Here is a 26137-nt window from a genome sequence, read left to right as displayed (position 1 = left end):
ATTACGTCATATGGGTATTTCCGCACTTTGAGGACGGGGCGAAACGGCGCAGCCGTGAGGGCTGCGCACGAAAGAAGAGGGGAGGGGAAGGGTCGAGCGAGAGTGCAAACTTCTTCAAGCTGGAGAAACACACAAAAACAAGCCCTGCTGAAAATAACCGAGAACGAAAGTCTGGCGATTCATTTAGACAAAGCACAAACAGAGGCTCAATTCAAACTTAAGGTCGAAGTTGGAACAGGAAAATGGATGGTGAGTTATCCACCTAGCTAGCTTGCTGGCTAGCTACCTCGCACAATCTAGCTAAATGATTATATTTTATTCTCGGATAGTTGTTTTCGTCTCAGGGAAATCCCCCTCGTTTCCATGGGTCGATTGCACCAGAGGGAGTCGGCAGCAAATTAACGGAGAGCACACTCCTCGATTTGTATCAGATCGAAACTACTATTTCACAGTCTTGTCACTCTCCTTGCTTGAGTAGTTGGCTAGCTTGTAAAGTTAGCTAGTTTGGGGGCTACTGTTGCGCACATCATTTGTTCCTGATGTCATACATAATTGGCGCTGGTTCAAGGTATGAACTTGGTGATTCTTCCCCCATTTGACATTGCTAAGTCATGGTTCTGTGAAGTTACACTACATTCAGCCGGGCCTGTTTGTTCTATTGAGAGCTATAACGAGATATTACAGTGCAAACAAAATGCTCTGATGAATATGACGATTAGTTAGGTAGCTACCCAACAGGTTTTTTCCTGCACATAGAATGTGGATAATTTATTGCAATTATCCAGTGTTTGAAATGTTTTTTTTTCTTCATTGTTCAATGGCTGACGTCAGGGCAGTGTAGTCAGTGCATGGCTCATTCAGACTGTTGCGACATTTTTATTGTCACAGTTTCACTTTTTTGGTCTGCCAGTAACCGTCGCTGCAGAAACTGCGCTAGTTGTCTTTGCCCAGATTCTGGTGGAAAAACTATTGCATGACCCCCCCCCCCCCCCCTCCCCCCTCATACACGACAGACAATTTTAAAATAGTGCACCTACCCAAGTGTCAACCTGACAGTGGCATGTCAGTCGTCTGTGTGATATGTTGGGTTTAAAACGCAATGCAAGGATAAATATATCAGACTTGGCCTTTTGTTACGCGTTAATAGGCTCGTGTTTTGTCACGTTTCCTCTTCATGGATAGTGCTTAAGGGTGGTCAGCATCTTACTGGTCCACTTTTATTTCCCGTAGATTGTTGTGATCGTGGGCTTTTCGGTGCAGTGAACTCTTACCGTAGCCTATGCACAAACAAACAGTTTCCACGCAAGCCTGGTTCTGAACCAGCCCCGGCGCCAGGATGAAGTGACTGAGGGGGCAGTTAAAAATGGCGAGGGGGCAAATCTTTTTATATAGTAAAACAGTAGGTTATCATCCTGCTGTGCCTACTTCTGCATTTTTTCATCCTGCGGGTGTCAATATAATGGCGTTTTGACTAGCTTCTGAAAGGCTAAATAACAACAAAAGACTACTGTTTCAGAATCAAATAATACATTTATTTCACAGCAGTGGTGAAGCCAGTATTAAACCTTAGTGTCCTGGCGCAATTTAGGGAATTGGAGCACTCGGAACGTAGGTCTGCAAGACGCAAAATAGTAGAATTTATGAACGATTGTGTTTCATTACTGTCGGCTCTATGACACTTGTATCTCGGCCAGTATTTTTGTGGTTTATGCTATTTTTCTACAGGGGGGTGGGGCAGAAAACACAACTGAGGGGGCAAAGCCCCCTCTTGCCCCCTAGTGGTGCCAGATGCGTTCTGAACCGGAAACTCAGTTTCACTTTGAGTGCAATACCAATGCTCACATCATCCTGCGATATTGGCAGGCCAGTAGGGGGCAGTCTTCCTTTGGGAAAGTCAATGGCCTGTGCAGTGATAGCAAGGGACACTGTGCTGTAGGACACTGTATGCTGTCTTCTGGATGCTAAGATGAGTAGATGAGGAGATGACTCACTGCAGTCATTAAAGATCCTGTTGAATCCCAAGAGCACAGGGCTCCCTTCTGCCTCCACCCAGTTCCGAGTCTCAGACTGTCCATCTTGTTGTACTCGGGTTAATTGGCTGAAGAAATCGTTTGGTCTGCACCCCAGGTGATGTGTGGTGAGAGTTCTGGTGCAAAAACGCTGCCATGCATCACCCAGGTGGGTGTGATACAGCGATGGTGGTTGAGGTGGTGAGTCTCTCCCCATCGCCGTGAGGCACATTTACACCCATGAGAAGCGCTTTTAAAATGCGGTCAGTTACTGTTATCATCATGCTAAAACCTTGTGTGACACTGAAAACTGTATTCACTGACAGGCTCTCAGGTGCGCTGTATTGAAGAGATTGAGCCATATCACTCATGTGACTTGTCTTGGGGGAGGGGGGGAGGGGGGCAGTGTTGCATAGAAATAAGGAGCAGGGCTTTTAACCGAAAGAATCCCGGCTGGGGCACTGCATCTGTACCCTTGGGCAAGGTACCTAGCCCAGAATTGCTTCAGTAAATATCTGTCTGTGCAAATGGGTAACATTGTAGAAAAAACTGTAACCTATGTAGGTTGCTCTGGATAATAGCGTCTGCTAAATGAGAGTAATGTAATGTAATGTCCCAAAGAAGCCTGAAAGGTTTATTGAGCCGTTACCATAATATATGCCATGTAGTTTGAAGCATTTCAGTAGATGGTAGAATTACAGCTTACATTCTCTCTGAACTTGATTCTGCATCAATATAAAACTTTGTTATCATTGTCGTCATCATCAAAACCTCACTGTCATTATCACACACAGACAGTAGTCATGGCTGTTAAGGGTGGGTTTGCATCGCTTTTCTGCAGATCCACTGGTCTTGTAATCATGAGTGACCAATCTGATCCAGGTATTATACAGGTCGGTGAATCTGTGCAGAGATGCACTGGAGAGCTGACCCAGGTGAACCCATCCAATTGTGTGTGCCAGCGTGGGCAGGGCTAGATATTTGCGTGGAAACGGCCCGAGGCTAAAGCACTGTAAAAGGTGTGGGTGAGGTCAGAGGCAAGGCTGCTACAGCCTCCAAGTAACAGGCGCATTTTTGTGTAGTGAGGTCATCAGGACCAGCATTGTATTACTGTTTCTGATTGGATATCACCAGCATGCTCTGCTCGACTGCCTTTTATCAGGCTGCAGGAACTCAACCTTGAAGTCTCAACTGCAAGTTATGGGACTGCTGAACTTTGTGGGGGTCAATTTGAGTGAATCTGTAGTACCCGGGTCCTGTATGCCTCTGGTGTGTTAGCAGTGTAAGGTTTAAAAAAGAGTGGCTGTGTCTTTACTTTGAGTAATGTGTCCCATTTATACAGTAGTAACTACATTGAGCTTGAACAGTCTGCTTTTTTACTGGTCTTTTTTTTTGTTCAACCCGCTTTTTGATTGGATGTGCTCAACCAAAGGGTGCACGATTTTAGCGACTGGTCGTGGGCTTGCAGCGGTCTACAGAGCTGAATGCGTGTCCGCTGAAAGTGACTTATCTTTGGAGGTTATCTTGCTAACTAATCTCAGAGAATGTCAGAAATGAAAACCACACTCTGTCAAAACACAGAGAAAGACCTTTTTTGTTAAGTGCAGGCACACAAACCACCCTGTCAGCAAGGACGCTGGCTGCAGGGCCTGCAGGAATTGCAGTCTGTTATAGGAAATGCAGTGTGGTCACTGCGCTCAATGTGGTCACACTGGGCGTGAGTGGCAGAAGCAAGCCGGAGAATGGTAGTGTCACTCACCACCTGTCACTGACAAAGTCAGCAGCTGTTGTAGTAACTATGTTTTACCACTAGAGGCACCAGAAGGCAAAAAAGGTCAGCAGAGGAGTCGCAGGCAGTATGAAGACATTCGCTTTAGTCTCTGTTTTCTTTTTTCTCTCCTCATTCTCTCGAGCAAGACATTTAATATTTCCCTAGAACTTGCTGTTCCTCAGTTAATTTTTAATGTGTTGCAATCTATTGCTTAAAAAACAATTGGGAGTGCATTTCAGTACATGTATCCTTCCGTTCTTGGCTCTTGGTACTTTGAATGGGTATCATGAGATGGTTGTGGGAGATACAGGATTTTGGAGCTGAGCATGGTTGTGGTGGCCGGGGCCTTGTGGGACTGACACTCTGTACTGCAGGGAAGTTGATCTAATCTGGACCAGACCCCTGAGAGCTAGACAGTGGCCACAGTCCAGAGCCCCGCCCTGTTCTCTGTGTCTTAGCTGGTGACTGAAACAAACACACTGCTGCTACCCGGGACGTGCCGAGGAGCACTGATCAGTGAGCAGTGGGTTTGTGTGGGGACGGGGGATTTTGTGCGGGGGTGGGGGGGGGCGTGAGGGGGTGGGGGAAATCAGGCTGTCCCTGAGTAGTCCTCGCTCAGAATCTTCCCAGTGTTTCTGCGGTCACTTCCTCCTCGATTTGCAAACCTCAGCCAGAGGCCCTTGGGGGCTGGCTCGGGTGACAGCGAGTTCCCCCTCCCACCATTTTATGTCCTCGTATTCCTTGACTCCTCTCTCTGTCCCTGCTGGCCTCGCTTGCCAGCCGTGACACGGGTCCCTCAGAGGACTTTGCACATATCTGGCAACCCTGTGCTTATCCGAGAAAAGTAAGCACAGACAGGTGTTTGCCTAAACCAGGTGACAAGGGTGCAGTGCCCTGCTATTTTTCCTCAAATTCCCTGCTGCCGAGTTCCCAGTAAAGTTTTGGCTGTCGAATGTTTCCCATTCCGCAGCACATTTCCTCAATGAAAAGCAACCTGTTCCTCTAAAAATAACATTCATGGCTTATCACTCCTAAATCAATCGCTAGACGTGATCAGCTTTGCATTTCAAAATCAGTGGTTAACAGCCAGTGGTAAATGACTGATAATATTTATGATAAATCCACTTTGTTTCACCACTGTAAGTGAGGCAGTGGTCTTCACAAACACAGAGATCCTAAATGCACTATATTAAATAATGCATTTTAAGTTACGACCATTTAAATGTTTGCCGTTTTCAATGAAAAAATGGAGTAGTTCTTATATCATTCGTGGACACTCTCCTCAGTGCAGAGTATAGCTGTGAGCGGGTGTGTTCGTGGGCTGTACCCCTGGCTGGAAAGCAAGGCTGACCCTCCCCTGCCTGTTCCAGATAAGCCATTTCTGATATGTTTCCAGGAACTGATCGGCCCCTTTTGTGAGGATTTGTCACAGATCTGCGCGCGTTTAACCGCGTTGGTGTCAGTCATAGCTGGGCAAGCAGGGTGGTTCTGGGATTTAAGTTTCCTGTCTGGAGACTGTGGCGCCAGTTAAGCATGTTCCAACAGCCATTGAAAAAGGAGGAGAAAGGAACAATTTCAAAACTGAAAGGAACAGAATCACCTTTACAGGGAAAAACTGCGATCGAATCACACAGCAAGTGGCCTCTGTGGAGATCGCATCTGTGGATCTGTTTTTTGAGAGTTGCGGGGCTAACTGGTGTAACTGGGACACCTGGTAACGTGAGGCCGCTCTGCGCAGGTTGGTTTTGAAGGCACGTCTGAGCTGTGGAGGATTTTTTTAAAAAAAGGTGGTAATTTGACGCTCTGAGTTGCTTTCCCCTGACAGTGCTTCCCTATGTGCTGCAGCCTGGTAAACAGGGCCGTGTCCCGGTAATTGAGCGTGACGGCAGTGTTTTATTACAGCGGCAGTAGGATGTGGGTCAGAGCCTGTGTTTCTGTGCCTGTAGCGGGGTGTGTGTGTGTGTGTGTGTGTGTGTGTGTGTGTGTGTGTGTGTGTGTGTGTGTGGGGAGGGGGGGTGGTGGTTCTCAGCGCGAGTGGCCGCCATTGTCTCACTCACTGTCCTCGTACATCGAGTTCCAGACACGAGGTTGGCGGAACTGGGGTTGCGAAACAGGAATTCCTCTTGGCACGCTTGCCCCAGTCCGGCCGCGTTCCTGCTGCCCTTCCACTTCAGGCCAGCGTTTGGATTGGTGTCACACTTGACCTCGTGACCGTCCATCACAGTAAAGTGGGAAAGGTGGCCGTCAGGGTTGGGTGACATCTACCGAATTGGCATATGACGATGTCTACAGTGAAACATTGCGGTGACATGGGGGGGGAGCAGAGAACGGGAGAGTTTGCTCTGTAGGAAAGTTTCAATCCTCAGTTTTGCGATACAAATAAAGACTCGCCCCGATTTACTTAGGTAGGTGCAAACCAGATAGAAATTAAAACATGATTTCACTGGGCAGTATAGTGTGATTAAATAAGCAGTTTTTCCTTTAAATCAGGCGCAAGGAGCTAATATAATAATTAGAATAAACCCATCCTTCATTTTTGCGCTCTCTGGCTGACACTTCTTGAAATACATATTCATCAGTTCTATGGCTCAAGTTGGTCCCTGGGGAAATCCCCGCAAATAAGTAATAAATATATTTTTCTACATTATAATATCATGGCATCGTCCCATCGGCCCAACCCGCAAATGGCCGCAAATCCTGCTGGATGCAACTGACCTCAGTGAGACCGCTCCTGTCTCTGGTGGATGTCCCAGCAGGAAACGGCATTGTGCACAGATAGCATAGCATGGCCACATATAAATCCACCTGGAAATGTGTGGGTGGAAATTATCTTTAAATCCCATACTCTTCGCATTAAAAGCAAAAGAGGGCACACAAAATACACAAGGATGTTTTAATGTGAAATTTAAGTCACATTCATCTGAAGTTTGTGTCTGTTTTGACACTGAGGTTTGATTCTCCCATTTTTTCGATCTGAATTGAAATTGTTGCATATCCATTGTGTATTACTCATTATTGTGGGTATGATGCGGGTAAATGTAGGTGCCTAGTATATTAATTACAGTAATTAACTACAGTATAGTAATTAATTACCCAGCATTTCTTACCTGATTCACCAGTGAAACTCTGCTAGCAAGTTCATTTAGACTGTTTGATACATTTCATGTGTTGCCTCATTATTAAAATGTTGCCTTTACTGTCTGTTTTGGCAGGGTTATTCAACTGGGTGGAGACCATGAACCAGGGTAAGGAGAACTCCCAGCTTTCTGCAGGGTGCTGTACACTGACAAACACAGACAGGAAGAGCTGTCCTTTGTCATTTTTTTTTCTTTTCACTGATGGAGGAAAGTAAGAGGATACGCTTTGATAAAGTCTTTAGAATTGTCCTGTTTGAAAACTGATTGGGCAAAGGGTATGTTCTCTTATTACAGGTCACTGTTAGAGCACTGTTTTTGTATTTGAAATGGTCTCTTAAATTTGAATACTATGAAGCTTTCTTCTCTGAAAGTGGTAGTTTACTAGCCCTACAGAATTTCTATTGTTTAGTATTTGTAACTGGACTTTGAAATAAATTTTAGACTGTATTTCGAATACACATTTAATTAAAAGTTTATGTAAGAGTATGTAAAGCTCTGGATAAGAGTATCTGCTAAATGAATGTAATGTGAATAATATCAATAATACATACATACAGCCAGTTTTAAAGGGTAAATAGGCTTATAAAAAGAGATGCAAAGAAAGTGTGAAACTGGAGGCCCAGGTGAGGCATGCTTGTTCCCTCCAGCCAGACGCAATGTCTGGCTGTGATTGGTCAGGAACAGCTGGTGGTGCTTGTGTCGGGGGTGGGCGAAGGTGACGCGGGTTCGAATGTCTCCGCAGTGAACCCCTACCTGGAGATCATCGAGCAGCCCAAACAGAGGGGCATGCGCTTCAGGTACAAGTGCGAGGGCCGGTCTGCTGGCAGCATCCCGGGGGAGAAGAGCAACGACACCACCAAGACGCACCCCGCCATCAAGGTGAGGGTGCCGACACGCCCCGCTTTCACGGGGCGTAGAGCATGCACGCTCTCTGCAGTACGCATTTTACACTGTGAACACACTCTGCATTTCATACAGTGAAGCCAGCAATACTGTCTTTACACTCTGTACTGCATACAGTGAGGCCAATAATACTCCTATCATTGTCTGTACTATATACAGTGAGGCCAATAATACTCCTATCTTTGTCTGTACTGTATACAGTGAGGCCAGTAGTTCTCCCAGTGCCCTCCACACTCTCTGTGCATAGTCTTTGCATGCATACCTTTTTCCATTCCATTTACAACATGACGAATGAGGTGTCAGTGAATTTACAGAGAAAGAGCCTAACACAGGCAAACGTGTTTAAATTTGTTACTTAGGACAAAGGGCACTGAGTTCAGTTTGAATCTGTACTCTTTTCTACTCTGACTATCTGCTTTTATCTTCAGCAGCAGTGTGGCATTAATACTGGTTGAGCCATTTTGTCACTCCCTCCTCCCTAACAGGTGCACAATTACAATGGGCCGCTCCGTGTGCGCATCTCCCTGGTGACCAAGACTCCGCCCTACAAGCCACACCCCCATGAGCTGGTTGGCAAGGACTGCAAGCACGGCTACTACGAAGCGGACCTGCAGGAGCGGCGTGTGCACAGGTAGGGGCGTGTGCACAGGTAGGGGCGTGTGCACAGGTAGGGCCGCGTGCACAGGTAGGGCCGCGTGCACAGGTAGGGGCGCGTGCACAGGTAGGGGCGCGTGCACAGGTAGGGGCGCGTGCACAGGTAGGGCCGCGTGCACAGGTAGGGCCGCGTGCACAGGTAGGGCCGCGTGCACAGGTAGGGGCGCGTGCACAGGTAGGGCCGCGTGCACAGGTAGGGCTGCGTGCACAGGTAGGGGCGCGCACGTCGGTTTGTGCACAGGTAGGGCTGCGTGCACAGGTAGGGCTGCGTGCACAGGTAGGGCCGCGTGCACAGGTAGGGCTGCGTGCATAGGTAGGGGCGCGCACGTCGGTGTGTGCTGGAGGGTGGGAAACGGAGTGACAGAGACTGTCTGAGCTCAGTGCCGTGAGGAAATAAGAGGACATGCACCGAGTAGCTGGTGCCGCTGAATGATTATCTCCAGCAGTGAATGTGTTTGACCTCGCCTCTCCCCACGCCACTGCTGAGATTTTTGTGCATGCTGACAACTGGAATATGATGAAAAGGTGCGATGAAAGGTTAACCTTGGACTTGGAGGGCTGCCATTAGTAGTATAATTAGGCTTTTAGAATGACAACATGCGAATGAAAAATTAAAGATACAAAAGCACATTACTGGGGCTTGTGTTGTAAAGCTTTTGTTCTTGCAAAACTCTCCTCTGTGATTCAGTTTACAGCCATGCCAGTGAATCACGTAAAACAAACTTACATGTTGCACCTGTATTGACCTGTTGAATTGCCGCAGAGAACTTTCTCAAAGGCATGACAGTCATCAGTTCAAGATGTGAATAAACACGCTTGACCCAGTTCCCTCCCCGATTCTGAAACTGCTAGCGGTGTCAAGATGGCTGAGAAACGTGCCGGGTTGCAGGCCTCCAGCTCCAGGGTTGACCGGGCTCTGACGCACTGCGGCTCCTGTGTGTTGGTTAAAGCGCCCTCTGGTGGCCTTTGCCCCTCTCTGCATTCAGCTTTCAGAATCTGGGCATTCAGTGCGTGAAGAAGAAGGATGTGCCCGAGGCAATTTCCTGCAGGCTGCAGACAAATAACAACCCTTACAACAGTGAGTATGTCACATAGACAGAGACAGGTGGATGAACCGACAGACAGACAGACAGACACTCACTCAAGTCACTCACTGACTCAGTCACTTAGTCACTCACATGGTTGTTTGAGTTCTTTGATGCCTTCAAAAGTAACTGGACCGACGCTGGACTGAATCATTGCACTACATTTTGCTGTTGCCAGCATTTTTGCGTGTTTGCGTGCGCGCGCGTGCGTGCGTGTGTGTGTGTGTGTGTGTGTGTGTGTGTGTGTGTGTGTGTGTGTGTGTGTGTGTGTGAGAGTGAGAGTGTGTGAGAGCATGTGTGCGTGTGTGCGTGCGTGTGTGCGTGCGTGTGTGTGTGCGTACGTGTGTGCGTACGTGTGTGCGTGCGTGCGTGCGTGCGTGTGTGCGTGTGTGCGTGCGTGCGTGCGTGCGTGTGTGTGTGTGTGTGTATGAGTGTGTGTGTGAGTGTGTGTGTGTGGGAGTGACTCACTGGTGTGTGTGTTTGTGTCCGCAGTCTCTGAGGCGGAGATCTGGGCAGAGGAGTACGACCTGAATGCGGTTCGGCTTTGCTTCCAGGCCTCCATCACCCTGCCCACCGGGGAGATGTGCCCCCTGGAGCCGGTGGTGTCCCAGCCCATCTATGACAACCGTGAGTCTACAGCACATACGCGCAGGGGCAGCGTGCGTATACAGGCACATACAGGACACAGGCACAGGGGCAGCGTGAGTATACAGGCACATACAGCACACAGGCACAGGGGCAGCGTGCGTATACAGGCACATACAGCACACAGGCACGTGGAGATACACCACAGGCAACTGTAAGCACACATTCCATTCATAGTATTTTACTGAAGTGGCAGAGACTTGTATGTACCACACATCCTTACACCCCACCTAACCCCACCCACCACCTGCTTACACATGGACTGCGGTGTGCACAAGCAAATGCATAACACATCATACAGGCAGATTCTCACTTCCATGCCTTTTACTGTATGCTTGTTTTCACACACACGCACACACACACACACACACACACACACACACACACATACACACACACACACGCCTTACCTCACCCAGCTCTGGTGTCTGGTGTTGCGCTGCCGGTCGTCCCCCAGCCGCGAGCAGCAGTTCATCGCGGTGTTTCTCACACCCGCGCTGGCACCGCGAGGATTCGTTTCTCACTCCAACCAGCGTTCCTCCTCTCTCAGGGGCTCCCAACACTGCAGAACTGAAGATCTGCCGCGTGAACAGAAACTCCGGCAGCTGCAGAGGGGGGGACGAGATCTTTCTGCTCTGCGACAAAGTGCAGAAAGGTCAGTGTCCGTCTGTCCGTCCGCCGCTCTCTGCTGAAGCGCATGAGGAATCCTCTCTACCCTGGTGTTTTCTCTCCTGCTTCTGTGAATCTGCTAAACCTTGAGGAACTTGAGGGTACTTACTGTGCTGTCAGTCTGAAAGTTTGTCGGGGCAGGTGTAGGTGTGACGTCATGCAAGAGACAGATAAAAATTTCACTCCCGAGACCCGCAAAGCATTTTCCAAATGTCCTTATCTCATAGCCCCATTTAAATGGGGCCTTGGCCCAATGTGAGGAGCTATAATTAGATACAGGTTACGTTATAGAATGGCAGCTAAAGAGCCCCTCTGGGAAGAGAGGGGTGTTAACACCTGTGACATCCCTCTGCCAGTGACAACAGATGGGTGTGAGGACTGGAGTGATTGGGTCATTACAGTCACACTGCATTATCCAGAGCAACTTACATCAATTACAGGTTTTTACAATGTTACCCATTTATACAGCTGGATATTTACTGAGGCAGTTGTGAGTTCGGCACCTTGCCCGAGGGTACAGCAGCAGTTCCCCTGTGAGGAATCGAACCAGCAACCTTTCAACCCCTCTTTGCTTTGCCCCCCTGGTTCCCCACCCCTCTTTGCTTTGCCCCCCTGCCTTTGCACTCTCTCTAACCCCACCTCCACCCGTCTCCCACCCTCAGAGGACATCGAGGTGCGCTTCTACCTGGACTCCTGGGAGGGAAAGGGCACCTTCTCCCAGGCCGACGTTCACCGGCAGGTGGCCATCGTCTTCCGCACGCCCCCCTACAGCGACCCAAACCTGACGGAACCCGTGCGGGTCAAGATGCAGCTGCGCCGGCCCTCGGACCGCGAGGTCAGCGAGTCGGTGGACTTCCAGTACCTGCCGGCAGACCAAGGTCACTACCGTACCATACTCTGTTATTGTAAGGAAGTGTGCACCTTACACTACAAACAGAGCAGCATTGTTTTTACAGTGTCTCATTGGCAGTGTTTTTCCATTCCAATGGAAATGTTATGTAACAGTAACAGTGTTGGAATCGGAGTCCGATTACATAATTCAGTTTTTCCATCTCCCATAAGAAAAACAACCTGAAGAACCAGATCAACCAGAACGCGTCTTTTAATAGGAAAAATACTTCAATTTGAAACGACCTCGTGAATCTGCCTCATTACTCTCACCTTGTGGTGAGAATGGCGTTCTTTTCTGTCGCTCGGCGGCGCACTGATCTTCCCTCTGCTCTTCCCGATGGACAGACGAGTACAGGCTGAAAGAGAAGAGGAAACGCACGGAGGGAATGTTCCAGAACCTGAAGCTGGGAAGCGTCATGACAGGTGTGTGGTTCAGGTGTCCTCCTGGGTGTGGCTGGGGTGGGCAGGGGGGGGGTTACTTTGATCATGCTGATACAGGTGATTTCTTTCAAACTCTTTTATGAAAGAGTTTTCATCTCTTTGATATTGTATTTTCAAAAGGACTACTTTTTTGATAACATTTGAGATGGCTGTTTGCATCAGCTGTAAAGCGTAGTAATGTCTTCCTTGTCTTAAAAGCCAGTCATCTTAACCAAGTCATCCGGATCACACAGTTCTCAATCTAAAAGCTACACCTACAAGAGGAAATGAATATACTAAAAATGAATATAAAATATAAAATCCTATGATAAATATTCATTCTGTGATATATGATAAATCTATAGGATAGAATATCCTATGATGCTGAAGCATGACCCCTGTATGAGTTAAACTTGTTGTGCGCCCCCTGGTGTCCAGTAGGGACAGTGGGACAGCGGGACATAGGGACGTGGCGTGACTGTTAGTTTGTGAATTCCAGGGTCCATTTCTGGGGAGAGGAGGCCCTTCAGCACGGCCAGGAGAACAGTGACTGCACCCAAGCCTCCGGTCGCTAGCGGGCAGGCTGGTAAGACCCAGAGCTACGACTGATCAGACAGCTGAGAGATGTCAGAGCTTTCGGGCCTGCTTCTCAGATCCACAGATCATGCATCAGTGAATCAGCAGTGTCGCAGTCCAGCACATAGAGGGACTCCAGCAGTTTTCAGTATCAGGACATTTATCAGCAAACTAGGCTAATTCATCAAAACATGAAAAACAAGGGCCTTTCTTTCAACTCTGTTGGCAGGAATGACATGGAGAAGCATAAACAATCATAGGGAATGTTCTTAGAGTCAGAGCTAAACACAGGGTGCTTTGTTATGTTCTAAGGGTTGCAGTGTAGCATAGTAGTAAGGAGCACGACTCGTAACAGAAAGGTTGCTGGTTCGATTCCCCACTGGGGCACTGCTGCTGAATTGCCTCAGTAAATCTCCACCTGTACATTACGTTATATCACGTCATTTAGCAAATGCCGTTTCCCAGAGCAACCTCCAAATAAGTGCATCACAATGCTAAGAGTAGTTATCGAAATGTACTACAAGAGGTCAGTAAAATACAGAGGTAAGTGCTAAACTAGTGTAGAGTGCTTTTTTAATAGAAAACAGGGATAGATAGGATATATAGAGCAGAAGGTAGACTAGAGATAAAGCTTGAAGCTGTATAAATGGATAACCTGTAAAAATTGTAACCTAAGTTGGTCTGGATAAGCGTGTCTGCTAAATGGCAGTGATGTAATGCAGTGTAAGAGAAAGCACAGAGGTTAGGAGTGTGATGGTACCACAGGCAGTGGGAGCTGAGGTGTTTGCCTGGTCCTTGCAGTGGTGAACCCCGTGGCCCCTGTGGCTCCAGTAAAGGCCCAGGCCTTCTTCGGCCAGCAGCCAGGGCAGCTCTTCACCAGCCAGCCCAAAACGGAGGCGGCGCCTGCCTCCGAGCCCTGGCAGTTCCTCAGCAGCCTCACCCTGGAGTCCCAGCCCAAAGCCTCGCCCGTGGCAGGCCTCTCTGTCTCCAACCCCGCCCCCTCCCAGGACTACCACACCGTCAACCTCACCGACCTGTACGACTACAACTACGTTGACTTCACCAGCTCCCAGGACCCCGGGTCTGGGAAGGGCGTTGGGGGCGGAGCGGGCGCTGTCGACGGGAGCGGAGGCGGAGGAGGCGGAGCGGGCGTCCCGGAGGCCACCGCACCCTCCGAGCCCGGCTCCTCCTTCGGGGCCCTGGGGGCGCGGTTCCGGGCGGAGCCCACCCTGTGTGACGAGGAGCTGCCGGAGTTCCCCAGCCTCCCCGACGGCCACGCGTCCGTCACCCTGGACAGCATCAACACCGAGGAGTTCCAGGCCCTGCTGGGTCAGGGCGGGCTGGCGGGGGAAGTGGCGGCCTGCTCCCTTCCTTCCTCCTGCTCCCTCCCCGCCTCCTCCTCTGGCACCGCCCAGAAACCCGCCGACCCGTCCGCCAGCCACAACGGCTGTGGCAGCACCTGGATGAACTACCCCAACAGCATCCTGAGCCTGCTGCAGAACGAGGGCATGATGGACGCCCCTGTGGCCACGCCCCCCAGCCTCCCCGGCACCCTGGACGACCTGGAAGACTTCAGCTCCATGGACGAGGACCGTCTCATGTCCATCCTGTCCAGCACCACCCACGCCAGCTTCATGTCGGGACACCCCACCTAACTCCCACCCACCCCCGCCCCCTCCGCTTCCACACGGACCAGACTGCACCCTAACCCCCCCTCCTCCGCACCTGTGATCTCCACGGTTGTTCTTTAAGTGCTGGAAGGCCTCACGGAAACACAAATGAAAGGTTTTTTTGGCGAATGAGACCTACAGGATGAGAATCATTCCTTTCTCATGAGGGTGGCTCTGTAAGGACCTCTAGTGCTCTGTGGGGGCCTGTTGGACAGGTATTACTCTATGAAGGGGGGTGGAAATCAGGGTACGTTCAGATGCGCTGAGCTGCAGAGCTCCATGTCTTCACAGATGGCTCCCTCGTGCTTGGCTGCCTGTTGTAAGACTGTCTCATGAGTCTCGAATGACAACTCCAGAGAAATTAAACCCACATACATGTATATACACTGCACCTACACAACGGAAACAGAGGCAGCCTTTGATTGAAGAAAAGCATGATTTTTTTATATACAAAATAAATGGCCAATCATCTGAATTGTGGCTAAAAACAGCACAAGATTTTATGACGTTATGGCTTTGCGGTTTGCTGCAGAAAGTTGGCATAATTCAAAGTTCACAAAGTGGACATGGATGTGGACATGGATTCCAGCAACACTTGTCTAGTTAGTATAGTCATGTATATTCCTCTGCTGAAAAAGATGTAACTTGGCCCTTGATTTTCTGTAAAGTCCTCTTAGAAAGAGACCTCTCCCCAAGGACTACAAGACACAAGTCAACTGAATTCTACTCCTGTTTCCAAAAAGGCTTGGCCCACCCTGGATCATGTGACGGTGCAGAATACCTGCTTAATTTCACAGTGGGAGTTCAGTATATTTCCTGCTTCCTGAGACGGGAAGCTAACTCAGTAGTGTCCTCATCATGTTGGAAAAAATTTGCTACTTTGCAGCAGATGGTGTCTGGGTCTGGGTCTTTTTAGCAATAAGGTAGTAAGTATATTCCAGTCATGTCTAGTGGTGCAGCAGGAAGGTGATCTGACTGTTCTCCTGCGGGGTGGGAATGTTTCATCAGATGAGGTGGCTAAGGATTAGACAGGGGGGTTGATTGGAGAGGAAATCTCCTTTGCGGGAGGGATCCAAGTGCCTTACATGGCAACCGTGCCACCGCCACTGTGGCCATGGTTTAGCGGGGCTACTCAACGCCAGCTCCGGGGGCAGCAGGGGCTGCAGGCCTGCTCGGTCATCCAGCACAAAAAAATCACTGATTCTCTAGTGTCAAGTCAATAAAGAAATAAAGAATAAAGAAATGGTGGTTGAGTTAGATAGATCCCCTGGTGTGGTGCCTGGCTGGAACGTGGGCCTACAGGTACTGCAGGCCTCCTGGACCAGGTTTGAGAAGCCCCGCTGCAGTTTACTGACAGACTCTGACATGTCAGTCTGCCTGCGCAAAGGGCAGGCTTGTTTTCCAAAAGGGAAATGAAGACATGCAAAAACCCCCATCCCCTCTTGTGCGGCGTTCAAGCGATTTTGTACACAGTAAGGAGTATTTTACCCCGGGCTTCCGAGTTGTAGTTTGTATGTATGCGTATGTTTGCGGTTGTTTCTGTAGTGTGCCTCTTCTCTGCCGTGTCAAAATGTCATTTCTGTTTCGGAATTTCATCTCAAAAAGACCAGCCAAACTGTATCTTATAGAGTAATTCAGATATACTCCAGAAAAAGAGGACTGCTTTTACAAGTTGCATGATAGAAGGTTTTATAACCATATATTGTCAATTTTTGTACATTAGCAATTCTGTAGACAGTGCATACTAAATACTATTTGCACTAGTTAAATCTGTTTTTTATGCTTCAATGTGGAGACTGGACATACTGAGTTTCCTTAATTGTTGACAGATGTGTCACTTCTCCCTCAAGAACAGTTCGGAGTATTGCCAAACACAATTCTCATACATAAATTCATTTTAGGGCAATATCAAAGTAAATGTTAAAATCCTGTTTTAGCACTACATTATTTGCGTTCAGAGGTGCCAGTGATGTGAAGTAACATCGAAAAAGTAATGGTAGCAAATACACTGATAAAAGCTCTGAGAAAATTCAGTGTGTGAGGAAGTGAATATAGAGCTTTGCCTTTACATTATTCAGTTTTTCAGGACAAAGTGACTGGCATGAGAACGTTACATTATTTATTTTGTAATCAGATGCTCTTATCTAAGATGATGTGGAGTTTTACCCCTTTGCAAATACTGTAAGCTGTTTACACGTCTTATTTTTACTGAAGAATCGAAGGCTTCAGGATTGTACAGTAAACTCCGGTAGCGTTGGCTAAAGCATCTGCATCTGCTTTCCCCTTTAGGTATCTGTAGCCACAATCAGTCTGCACTGCCTTTTGTGTGAAACAATCAAATCTATGTGGATATTTTGTACAATTTATGTATGCAAGTATATATTAATTATATATATCATGGAAACACAAACCAATCATCTTTGAACTGTTCATTATTTAGTGTAGACTTGCCCTTACTTTTGTATTTCGCCAATAATTGATGTGTCTGAGGCCAAGCTGAGGCCTTGCAAAGGTGTTTTCTTTATTAGCAGTTTCTCATGACTCTTGCTGAATGGGGAGGAAACAGCAGATTGTTCCCTGTTGAAGAGCTTTGTTTCACCCCTTTTCATATAAATGAGAGGTGTTTTTTAAAAATTGGGGGGGGGGGGGGTGACTTGCAGGTGACTTGGCCACTATTTAGACAGATCTATGAGTGGTCCAGATATCCCATGTTATTCGTCTGGACCAATGCGAGAGGAGTGCAATTAGAATGCAAAACTGGCTGCACAGAAACTGCCGTCATTTTTCACATATATTGGCGCAAAGTTGTCTGCAGGAGTGGAGGCAACCCATCTAACTTCATCTGGCTATTCTTGTGGCGACAACATGTCTTTGCCTGATGTGTAAAAATCCCATGAATGAATTCTGTAGATAGCTAAATTCAATGTGCTGATGTGTATATTCAGCCAAATATGTCTGTCTTACTACAGGAGATCTAACAAATTAAACAGACGGGTTCCAATGTTTTATTTGGCAAATATGTTATTAGACAGGTGTACAAGAGGTTTTCATCCTTTCATCCTAGTATAAAATAAAAACAAAAATCTCTTTCCAAGTGCTGGAAAAAAAGGAAAACATTACTTGGATACAGCCCTTAAATGTTCATCTCTGGCTTGGTGTGATGAATGTTATTCCAATCAGTGTAAACTCACTCAGTTTGCCAAAACGTTCAGAGCGAATGGCTAGACACTAATGACACTCCTTGTACCTGCAACTCAGCTGTATGATCTGTAAAAACTGAGTCCTCTCTTTCTCTTCCACTTAGTGCTGGTATTAAGACAACAGCAGCATTTAATTTAAATCAACAGTGATGTTCAATGTCCTGTGAACAAAATGACACTTGAAAAATGAAAAATTTTCAAAATGAATCAGTTTGCAAAATCTTGTCATCTGAAGGCAACCATGAACACAGGTGGGTGGATAACTAAACTCTTAATATTTTCACATTTGAAGCCACAATAAGATGCACCAGGACTTCATCATAGAATCAGTGTATCCACAGCTCGTTCAGCTGGAGCCGAGATTTAGTGTACCAAAGTGATTTAGTGATTTAGCTTGTAGAAACGGAAGCACACAGTCTCAGCTTTTTTTTATATGGCACAAATGGAACCAAACAAGTCTGCACAGGTAAGCTTCACGGAGTGCACCTGTCCGGGGGAGTGCACCTGTCCGGGGGACTCTGCCCCCTTACCCCCTTCCCACGATGCCCGGGCAGGGCCTACGTCACCTCGGTGCCGGTGACTTTGTTGACAATGTGCGACCGGCGCGGCACGCACTCCAGGTCAAACTTGCTCTCGTAAATGGTGGGGCAGAGCTTCCAGCGGTTGTTGCGGTAGATGCCCAGGTAGGTGTAGACGTCGGGCTTGTAGGACAGCGGGCACTTGACCCCGGCGGCCCGGATGACTGCGTCCAGCCTCATCACCTGGTCCTCTTCAGTGAAGCTCTGGTTGTAGGCGCAGATTACGTGCTTGCTGTCAGGCTTGGGGTCTCGCGGGCTCACCTTGGCCAGGGAGATCTTGCCGTCCAGGACAGCGTGGGCGACACTGGCCCAGGCGTGGTCCACCTTGAAGCCTGTGTCCAGGTGCATCAGCCACTTGCCCGTCAGCACGCCGTGGTTGAGGGCCAGCTCCTTCACCGTCTGGAAGCTGACAGGCCTGCCGCTAGCCAGCAGTCTCTCCCAGCCTTCCTGCAGCCCTGCCACGTCCCCCGTGCTGGGGAAGTGGTCGGGCCCTACCACGGCGATCCACCCCACGGGGCCTGAGCCCCCCTCCTCATCACCGTAGCGACTCACCAGCGAGGGCCGGTTGGACTCCAGCCAGCCCTCAAACTCTGCCCGGGGAGTCTTGCGGGCGTCAAACACAATCCAGGGGTCCATGTCGGCCGCCATGGCCTCGGCGGCATAGTTCTCTGCCGAGAAGGCCTCCGGGTTCTCCACCTCCCCCTCTACGCCTGCTTCATCCTCCATCTTGTCTATGGGCGGTGACCTTAGTCGAACTGTGAAAAGAAACAACTTCAGGAAAAAGCAGGAGGAACGCCTTCATACTTGAGAGCCGAGGTTTTTCCAAGCAGGAAAGGACTCCACACTTTGCCCACCAGGTCATGCAGCAGGACTCAGGTTCCCCACCCAGAGTCCGAGGTATCAGAGGAAGAATAAAGGTTAATTATGCGCCTTTCTCACCCACCATTTAAAAAAAAAAAAAAAAACAGCACTGCATGGACAGCGTGACGCACAGATACTGGCAGTCATTTGGCAGCCGAATGGATGAGCATCTGCTAAATGACTAAATGTATATGTAAATGTAGAGGTAGTAGTATTTTCCCAGAAGGTGAATTTAGCTAGTGTTATTTTATTTCGCCTGACAATGCTTTAAGTGACTACCCTGGTTCTAGCCTGATTCCATGGTTACAATTAGCAAGGTGTATTGTTACAATGAGTATGATATTAAATGCATTTTCCCTCAGCGCTGGTAGACCAAAGCAATATTCCATATCGCTCCCTACTAATACGCTAATTTAGCTACCCTCCACATTCCCTTAGCATCTGAAAAAACAATGGTGGTCGCGGGTGGATATTTCTCTAGAACAATGTTGGCAAATAACGATTGAAATGATTCAGCTAAGATCAGCTTCGGTACGCTGACTGACAGGCAAGCACGCATGTTCATTAGCTATTCACAGAGCTAACGTTAGCTACTGTTGTTTAGCAAGTAAACAGGCGCTAACATGTAGCTAATAAACTTAAGAGTTAAATGCATAGCAGGCGAATAAAAGCACAGCTACAAATGGTTGCATTATTTTCAATGTACGCCAGACAGCTGGCTAGATAGCTAAACCAAAGGCCAAATTTATTTCGCTAGATGAGTTAGCAAAAAATGAGCATTTTGTATGTGACAAAATTATGCTATTCAGCTTTCTGCCTGCTTTACACAGTAATTGCCCAGGTAGTAGGGCATACTTACATACGTAGCGGTGGGTCACTGCTATCTAAATTTAAAACCTAGCTTCCATGCTAACATTAGCTAGCATCCCCCGGAGTCTCCGTTTTAAATATCAACTTTATTTAAACTCAGAAGCTGGAACATGCAGTGACTTTACCGTAAACCAACGAAGATAAGCGCAGCTGCTTTTGGTCAAAATTAAGAAGAACCTTTGACCGACAGGAACCAAGTAAATCGCCAGTTACCTAACACTCAGCGGACCACGAATGTCGAAGAAATTAAAAGTTATTGAGATATTTTAGTGCCATTCGGTTCCTGGGATAATTGTATTTGTGGTGGTGCACTGCCCCACCGGAATGGTAGTATAGGCGAGAGGGCAAACCTGTCGTGCAGCGAGATCCCGCGGAGTCCCAGAAACTCCCCGAGAGGAGGCGTTGCTACCTGGGACCGTGTCAGAAGAGAAGGGGGAAATAATAACAAAAATAAGAATCATTAGAAATATAAAAATTAGTTATTAAAATGCCGAGTAAAAAAAAGAAATACAACGCCAGATTTCCTCCGGTGAGTGAACAAAAAAAGATAATCCACATTAAAACAGGCCTCGGAGCATTGAAAACATTATCCAGGAGGGGATAAGGCCTAGTCAGGATGTTGTACATCTCAGAGCCTCGGGCTCGATTCAAGACGTCTGCCGGGCCTGTTAATGTCGAAGTGGTCGGCTGTTGAACGTATTGACCTTTGCATCCAAGCGAACGCTATTTAGCGCTTTTTTGTAACGGCTAACAAAAGTCTTATTACTTTAATGCGCGCAGAGAGGGACCGACTTCACACTGAAATCAACTTCGCTAATGTTAGCCAAATGGCTACAGTCTAAATAGCTGGAGTTGCTAAGTTAGCTAACTTAGCTTATCTGTTGGGTCAGTACATATCCAGGCATTGCAATTGAATTAGGATTTGGGTGCTCCGACGGAGACAACAAGCACGGAAATGTCCGAGATGTAAAGTTTAAGCATAAAATTGTACCGTATCGGGCAGCTAGATAGCATTATTATGCTTGCTATACAGCCATTATAAAGCGTTTCTTTAGGCAGGCAAAGCCAGCCTTGATCAAGGGGCCCGGATAAGACGTGTACTCAACCGAATTTACAATGCAAATCAAACAGATGGATGCCAGCTAAATATGCGTACAACAGCTAATCATGTGGTGCTAACTTGCCGGCTACGTTTTACTGTGCAATAGTTGTTAACTAGCCAGGTTAATTTAAGTAATAATTTTGCCATGTGGGTACGCAATGCTAGGTGTGAAATTTGCTCGCTTTAATTTATATTTTCTGAATTTGACCTGTCGGCTGGCTGTGCAACTTCGTTAGCTAGCTAGCTAACTAGTCACGAAGCATGAGAAAAAATGAACTGTCAATGTATCTCGGCCTATCAGTTCACAACCCGTAGGTTAATTTACTGTGGTTTGCGGTTAATTTAACCAGCCCATCTGTTTAGGTCCACGGACGGTCAATCATGTATTTATTGTTGGTATGAAGTAACCTTGCCTAACTTGCTCGACTGTCTACGGCAGATATTTAAGCAGTTCACGGTAGTAAAATGTGTTTATTCACCTCTGATTATGTATATCGTCAATATTTTGCAATATTATTGGTAGGACCAGCTAGACAGGACTTGGACAAAATTCAATAGCAAACGAGTTCTGGTTCAACTGCGGCATGTTTTGCAGAACGAACCGTATCTTCAAACTGGTTTTGGCAGGCAGTAATGCTAACCTGACCCTCCTCTGCCTCTTCCATTTCAGGCAAGGATTAAGAAGATCATGCAGACGGATGAAGAGATAGGGAAAGTGGCCGCGCCAGTTCCTGTCATCATCTGTATACTTTCCCACAGCCGATGAAAGCATGTGATCTGTGTGTCGCACCGTGAGCTTTCTTAGCAACGCTCAAGACCCCCGTTCTGTGATTTGCCGAGTTAAATTTGGCATATGGCTACCTGTTGCGGAAGCGTTGGTCATTTGACTTCCTTATGCTGAGTGTTGATGCTACGTGTTCAGTGTACTTTGTAGATTTTCATCAGGTGGTCATTGTAACAGGTCATGAGTCAAGTTTACCTAGATACTTTATATACACTGTGCTGAACCTAGCACGGCACTGGACAGGTTTGTAAATGAGAACACCAGTGTGAATGCAGTTATATCCGCCATAATGAATTACAGTCTTGTATTCGCTACGCTTGAAAAATGCATAAGAAAACAGCAGTTGCCCTGAATAGCGGGTTACCCTTGACCTGAACACCAGCACGGGCTCTTGAGCTTTTCCTGGAGTCCCTTCTGACAAAAGCCTGTCAAGTCACACAATCGCGGAATGCAAAAACCATGACGACATCACATCTGTAAGGCTCTCTGCTCTTTCTCTCTGTGTGTGTGTGTGTGTGTGTGTGTGCGTGCGTGCTGGGAATGTTAGCATCAGAGTGTGACGGCTGGGGCAGTCACAGTGTTAGTGCTGACAGTGCTTGTCGCTGTATTGTAAGAGATGGTTGGATTTGAAAGTGGGTATACGTTTATGTATGCATTGATACAGACTAAGCTTGGGATCTCTGTAGAGCTGCTTTTTCACAAATGTCATTTGTAAAAAGCTTAATACAAGTGAAATTGAACTGAATTTGAGTGTTTAAGTGGTAAGATGTGAGTCAGTGCCATGTATCATACAAGTCAATATCACTTTGTGGGAAATGGAGACCTGTTAACCTGGTCATACTCTGCTCTTTAGGAGTGTAGATGAGTATTCTTGTGAGAGCGATTGCCCTGGTGGCTGTGTCTCTACAGTGGAGGATAAAGGGAAGGATCAGTTCAGGGAAAGGTGGGTTGGGGTGTGCAGAGAGAGGGGTGGGAGTGAGCGTCCGGTAAGCCCGCTCCTGGATCTCTGTACACCCTCAGAAAGCAGTGCATTGAGCTGGAGCAGCAGTTTGACTTCCTGAAGGACCTGGTGGCGGCAGTGCCAGACATGCAAGGGGAAGCTGAGGACAACCACACCGAGGGAGGGGAGAAAGTGTCCCGCAGGTGAGGGGACGTGGGGGCGAAGGAACAGGTGGGGGCGCAGCACGGTGTGGAGGGAAGGTGTACCATAATGCTGGTGAACTGATCTTGGATCAGCCGTAACCATTTTTTGTGTATAATATATGTTTTTTTAATGATATTTTAGTAAATCTGGGACCTGTGATTGGGAGTCTCTTTGAAATGCAGGCTTGGGGGGGTGGAGGTGGGAAACGGGGTGTCATGCTGCCTGATCTTCCTGCAGAGAATGATGGGATATCTCTGCTCTCCTCCCACTCCCACAGAGGCCGCAAGCCGGGGTCGGGCCGGAAGAACGGAGGAGCTGGCACCAAGGGCAAGGACAAGAAGCAGTCGGGGACGGAGTCTGAGCAGGAGGTGGGGGCGCGGCCTTGGCGCTGTCTCACAGAGCCGTTGGAACGCGGCGGTTCTGAGGGCTGATGGCTGGGGTCAGCGGGGTCAGCGCGATGGCAGTGCGGGTCCTGGGTGCACAGTGTTAGAGCAGCCGTCTCACTGTGTGACCATGCCTGACCGTGCCTAAATGTGTGACCGTTCCTGACAGTGTGACCGTGCGACCGTGCCTGACTGTGTGAGAGTGTGACCGTGCCTGACTGTGTGACCGTTCCTGACAGTGCGACCGTGCCTGACTGTGTGAGCTTGTGACCGGGCCTGACTGTATGACCGTACCTGAAAGTGTGAGCGTGCCTGACAGTGTGACCGTGTGAGCGTGCGAACGTGCCTGACCATATGACAATGTGACCGTGCCTGACCACAGCCCTGTGTTCCCGACCCCCCTGTAGGAGGACTCCGAGGACAGTGACATGGATGGGGAGGAGGAGGATGATGGGTCTCGGTCCAGCACAAACCTGCAGCCTGCGTCCCGGTTCCAGAGGTGCGATCTGGGGATGGCTTGGGTCTGCTGTCAGAGTCTGGACACTCCCCCAGGTGGAACTAACCTGTGTCCCCCCTCCTTTTCCAGCTCTGGCATCAGCCCGGACCTGCAGCACCAGTACCTCCACACAGCTCCACCCGCGCCGGGCCTGGCCATGCCCGTGGGCCCCTTCGCCCCTCACCCTTCCCTGATGGGCTCTGCGCCACCCCCGCCCGCCCCCCTGCCTCACAATGATGACAATGATGACGAAGACTATGACTCATAGCTGCCCCGCCCCCTGCCCCCCGACTCTTTTACACTTTACTTTGTTTTAATTTGACGGCATTGGGGCGTGGGAGAAGTCAGTGGGGAAACCCAGCTGCTCCAGGGAAGAAGGGGGTGTGGCCAGGTGTCTCCTCCTCTGATGAGTAATAATTTGTATATTATGTGTTTTACCATTGATTCCACCCCCCCCAGTTTTCTTTACACTTTAAATTGGCTTTGCTCCTGTGTAATTACATGCTTGTCTACAATGTCTGTGCTATGTAAATATACTTATATATGATGTGATTGCACATGTATGTACATAATACTTACATTGTATGTACATATGTAATTGCACAGGCACAAAGCCACTGTAGTGTACAGTGCAACCTTTTTTAATTCTTTATCATGGAGAAAAATTGAACTGAGTTTTTTTTTTTAAACACAATTGTTTGACCCCCCCACCTCACCCCCCACTCCCACCCCAGAAATGTCAGTAAGTGTTTTAAAAAGGGGCTTGAGTATGGGATAGATTTAAAGGCCTCTCGTAGAATGCACTTTGCTTACCCTCTGTCACACCCACATGCCGTTTGCTTCAGCAGGTGGTGTCCTAGAGGTCTCCTTGGCTTCATCCAACTTCAGCCAAGTTGTCTCAGTGAGCCACTAACAGCCAGGTAACCCAGCTTTTTACAGCCTCAGAACTCCAAAGGTGTGACTTACTATAGTTTTTTGTAATCGCTGTTTTCAGTTAATCCTCTCTCATTTGGCTGCCGGGGGAAATGGTGACCGCGCCCAGTGCGCGGGCGAACACGCTCAGAGAGACGAAGGTCAGGCCAGCTGAATGGGGAGGCAGTCACATGACCGTAGGCCGTGAATGCAGCCAGTTAGGATGGCAGATTCTCCTCAGTTTTCCCTCTTGTGTAAAGGTTTATAAAAGTGCCACTGCCTCAGCAGGGCTTCAGTCTGTATTGTTAGTGCAGTTAGTGAGTGTCCTGGGTCCTGTTTTTTGTTTTCCTCCCATCTACTGAAGAGATATAAAAAAAAAAATTCTTTGAGGACCCTTTTTCCAGATGTTAACCATCGAATTTCGCTGCAGTATCTACGTTACAGTTGTAGTACTTTTGATTATTGTTTTTTTTTTTTTTAAAAACACATTTCCAGCCGTTCTACACCTTGGGGCCCTCCATTTCAAATGTACACTTTCATCAGATAGTACAACATTGCGGTTGATATCCCCCATTGGATATTCAAGGCCAGTTAAAAAAAAAAAGAAGAAACAACACCGGAATACTGTACTAAATCAATGACATTTAATCCTTTGTTTTACATCCCCCGCTCCCCTCCACACCAAGTGGGTTAAGACTCCCCTCTCTTTTACGTGGGCGCCCATACAACACTTTAGTCTTGCGTTCCTGTGAACTGGAGACCCATCAGGACAGAAGCAGTTTTATTATTATTTCTGAAGTTGAGATGTTCACGTGCGCCGCGCTGTGGTATAAGTTGATTGCCCCCGTTCACGTTAAGTGCTTGTGCGTAATTTTGCATTATGTTCTTAAAAGCAGATTCCTAAATGAGTTCAAAAAGGGAACGGAACAGGCACACGGATCAACCTCATGTTTAAATCATTTAAGTTTTTCATTGAGAGGAAAGAAGGCTGAAATCTGATGGCTCTTTGTTTTGTGAACTTCAAAAGGATTCAATCCCCCCACTCCACCCCAATCATGTCTTTGTAATAGTTTTCTCTTTTATATAAAATATTCTTCTTTCTCTTTCTTTTAAACTGTTTTAATGTACACAGTGAGAACATGTGGAGCAGAAAGCTCATTTTTGTTTCACATCTAAATGTTAATTGAAAGGCGAGTGAATTTGGTGTTTGTAAACTTTTAACATCTTTTTTATTTTGTATGAGTGAAATAAAGTTCAGGTTTCAGTACAACAGTCTGGTGATATATTTATTTCCTTAGGAAATAAATAGAGCAAAACTCGGACAAAACTGAAAGTGTCTCTTTAAAATGCGTTTGCCAAAGAAAGATATTTATAGTA

The 26137-nt window shown here is 47.7% G+C and overlaps 3 protein-coding genes across 3 annotated transcripts; 2 read left to right on the top strand and 1 right to left on the bottom strand.

Annotated features, from left to right (window-relative positions):
• The first annotated feature begins 64 nt into the window (after nt 1-64).
• LOC118791121 (putative transcription factor p65 homolog) lies at nt 65-16844 on the top strand. The gene is made up of 11 exons (XM_036548384.1): nt 65-249; nt 6993-7025; nt 7660-7796; nt 8306-8451; nt 9461-9552; nt 10052-10186; nt 10755-10859; nt 11536-11751; nt 12110-12187; nt 12684-12770; nt 13562-16844. The coding sequence occupies exons 1-11, from the start codon at nt 243-245 to the stop codon at nt 14413-14415; spliced, it is 1890 nt and encodes a 629-aa protein (XP_036404277.1). The 5' UTR covers nt 65-242; the 3' UTR covers nt 14416-16844.
• A 239-nt stretch (nt 16845-17083) lies between these two features.
• On the bottom strand, nt 17084-20003 carry c16h11orf68 (chromosome 16 C11orf68 homolog). Its single transcript, XM_036548592.1, has 2 exons — nt 19929-20003; nt 17084-18963 (listed from the first exon to the last, which is right to left on the bottom strand). Exon 2 carries the CDS (start codon nt 18932-18934, stop codon nt 18188-18190), a length of 747 nt encoding a protein of 248 aa, XP_036404485.1. The 5' UTR covers nt 18935-18963; nt 19929-20003; the 3' UTR covers nt 17084-18187.
• A 119-nt stretch (nt 20004-20122) lies between these two features.
• drap1 (DR1-associated protein 1 (negative cofactor 2 alpha)) lies at nt 20123-24526 on the top strand. The gene is made up of 7 exons (XM_036548593.1): nt 20123-20468; nt 21712-21784; nt 22208-22301; nt 22846-22968; nt 23247-23337; nt 23760-23851; nt 23939-24526. The coding sequence occupies exons 1-7, from the start codon at nt 20427-20429 to the stop codon at nt 24114-24116; spliced, it is 693 nt and encodes a 230-aa protein (XP_036404486.1). The 5' UTR covers nt 20123-20426; the 3' UTR covers nt 24117-24526.
• Nucleotides 24527-26137: the final 1611 nt, after the last annotated feature.

Source organism: Megalops cyprinoides, chromosome 16 (genome assembly GCF_013368585.1).
Source record: "Megalops cyprinoides isolate fMegCyp1 chromosome 16, fMegCyp1.pri, whole genome shotgun sequence".
NCBI classification, from domain to species: domain Eukaryota; kingdom Metazoa; phylum Chordata; class Actinopteri; order Elopiformes; family Megalopidae; genus Megalops; species Megalops cyprinoides.
This window is presented reverse-complemented; position numbering and strand designations above follow the sequence as displayed.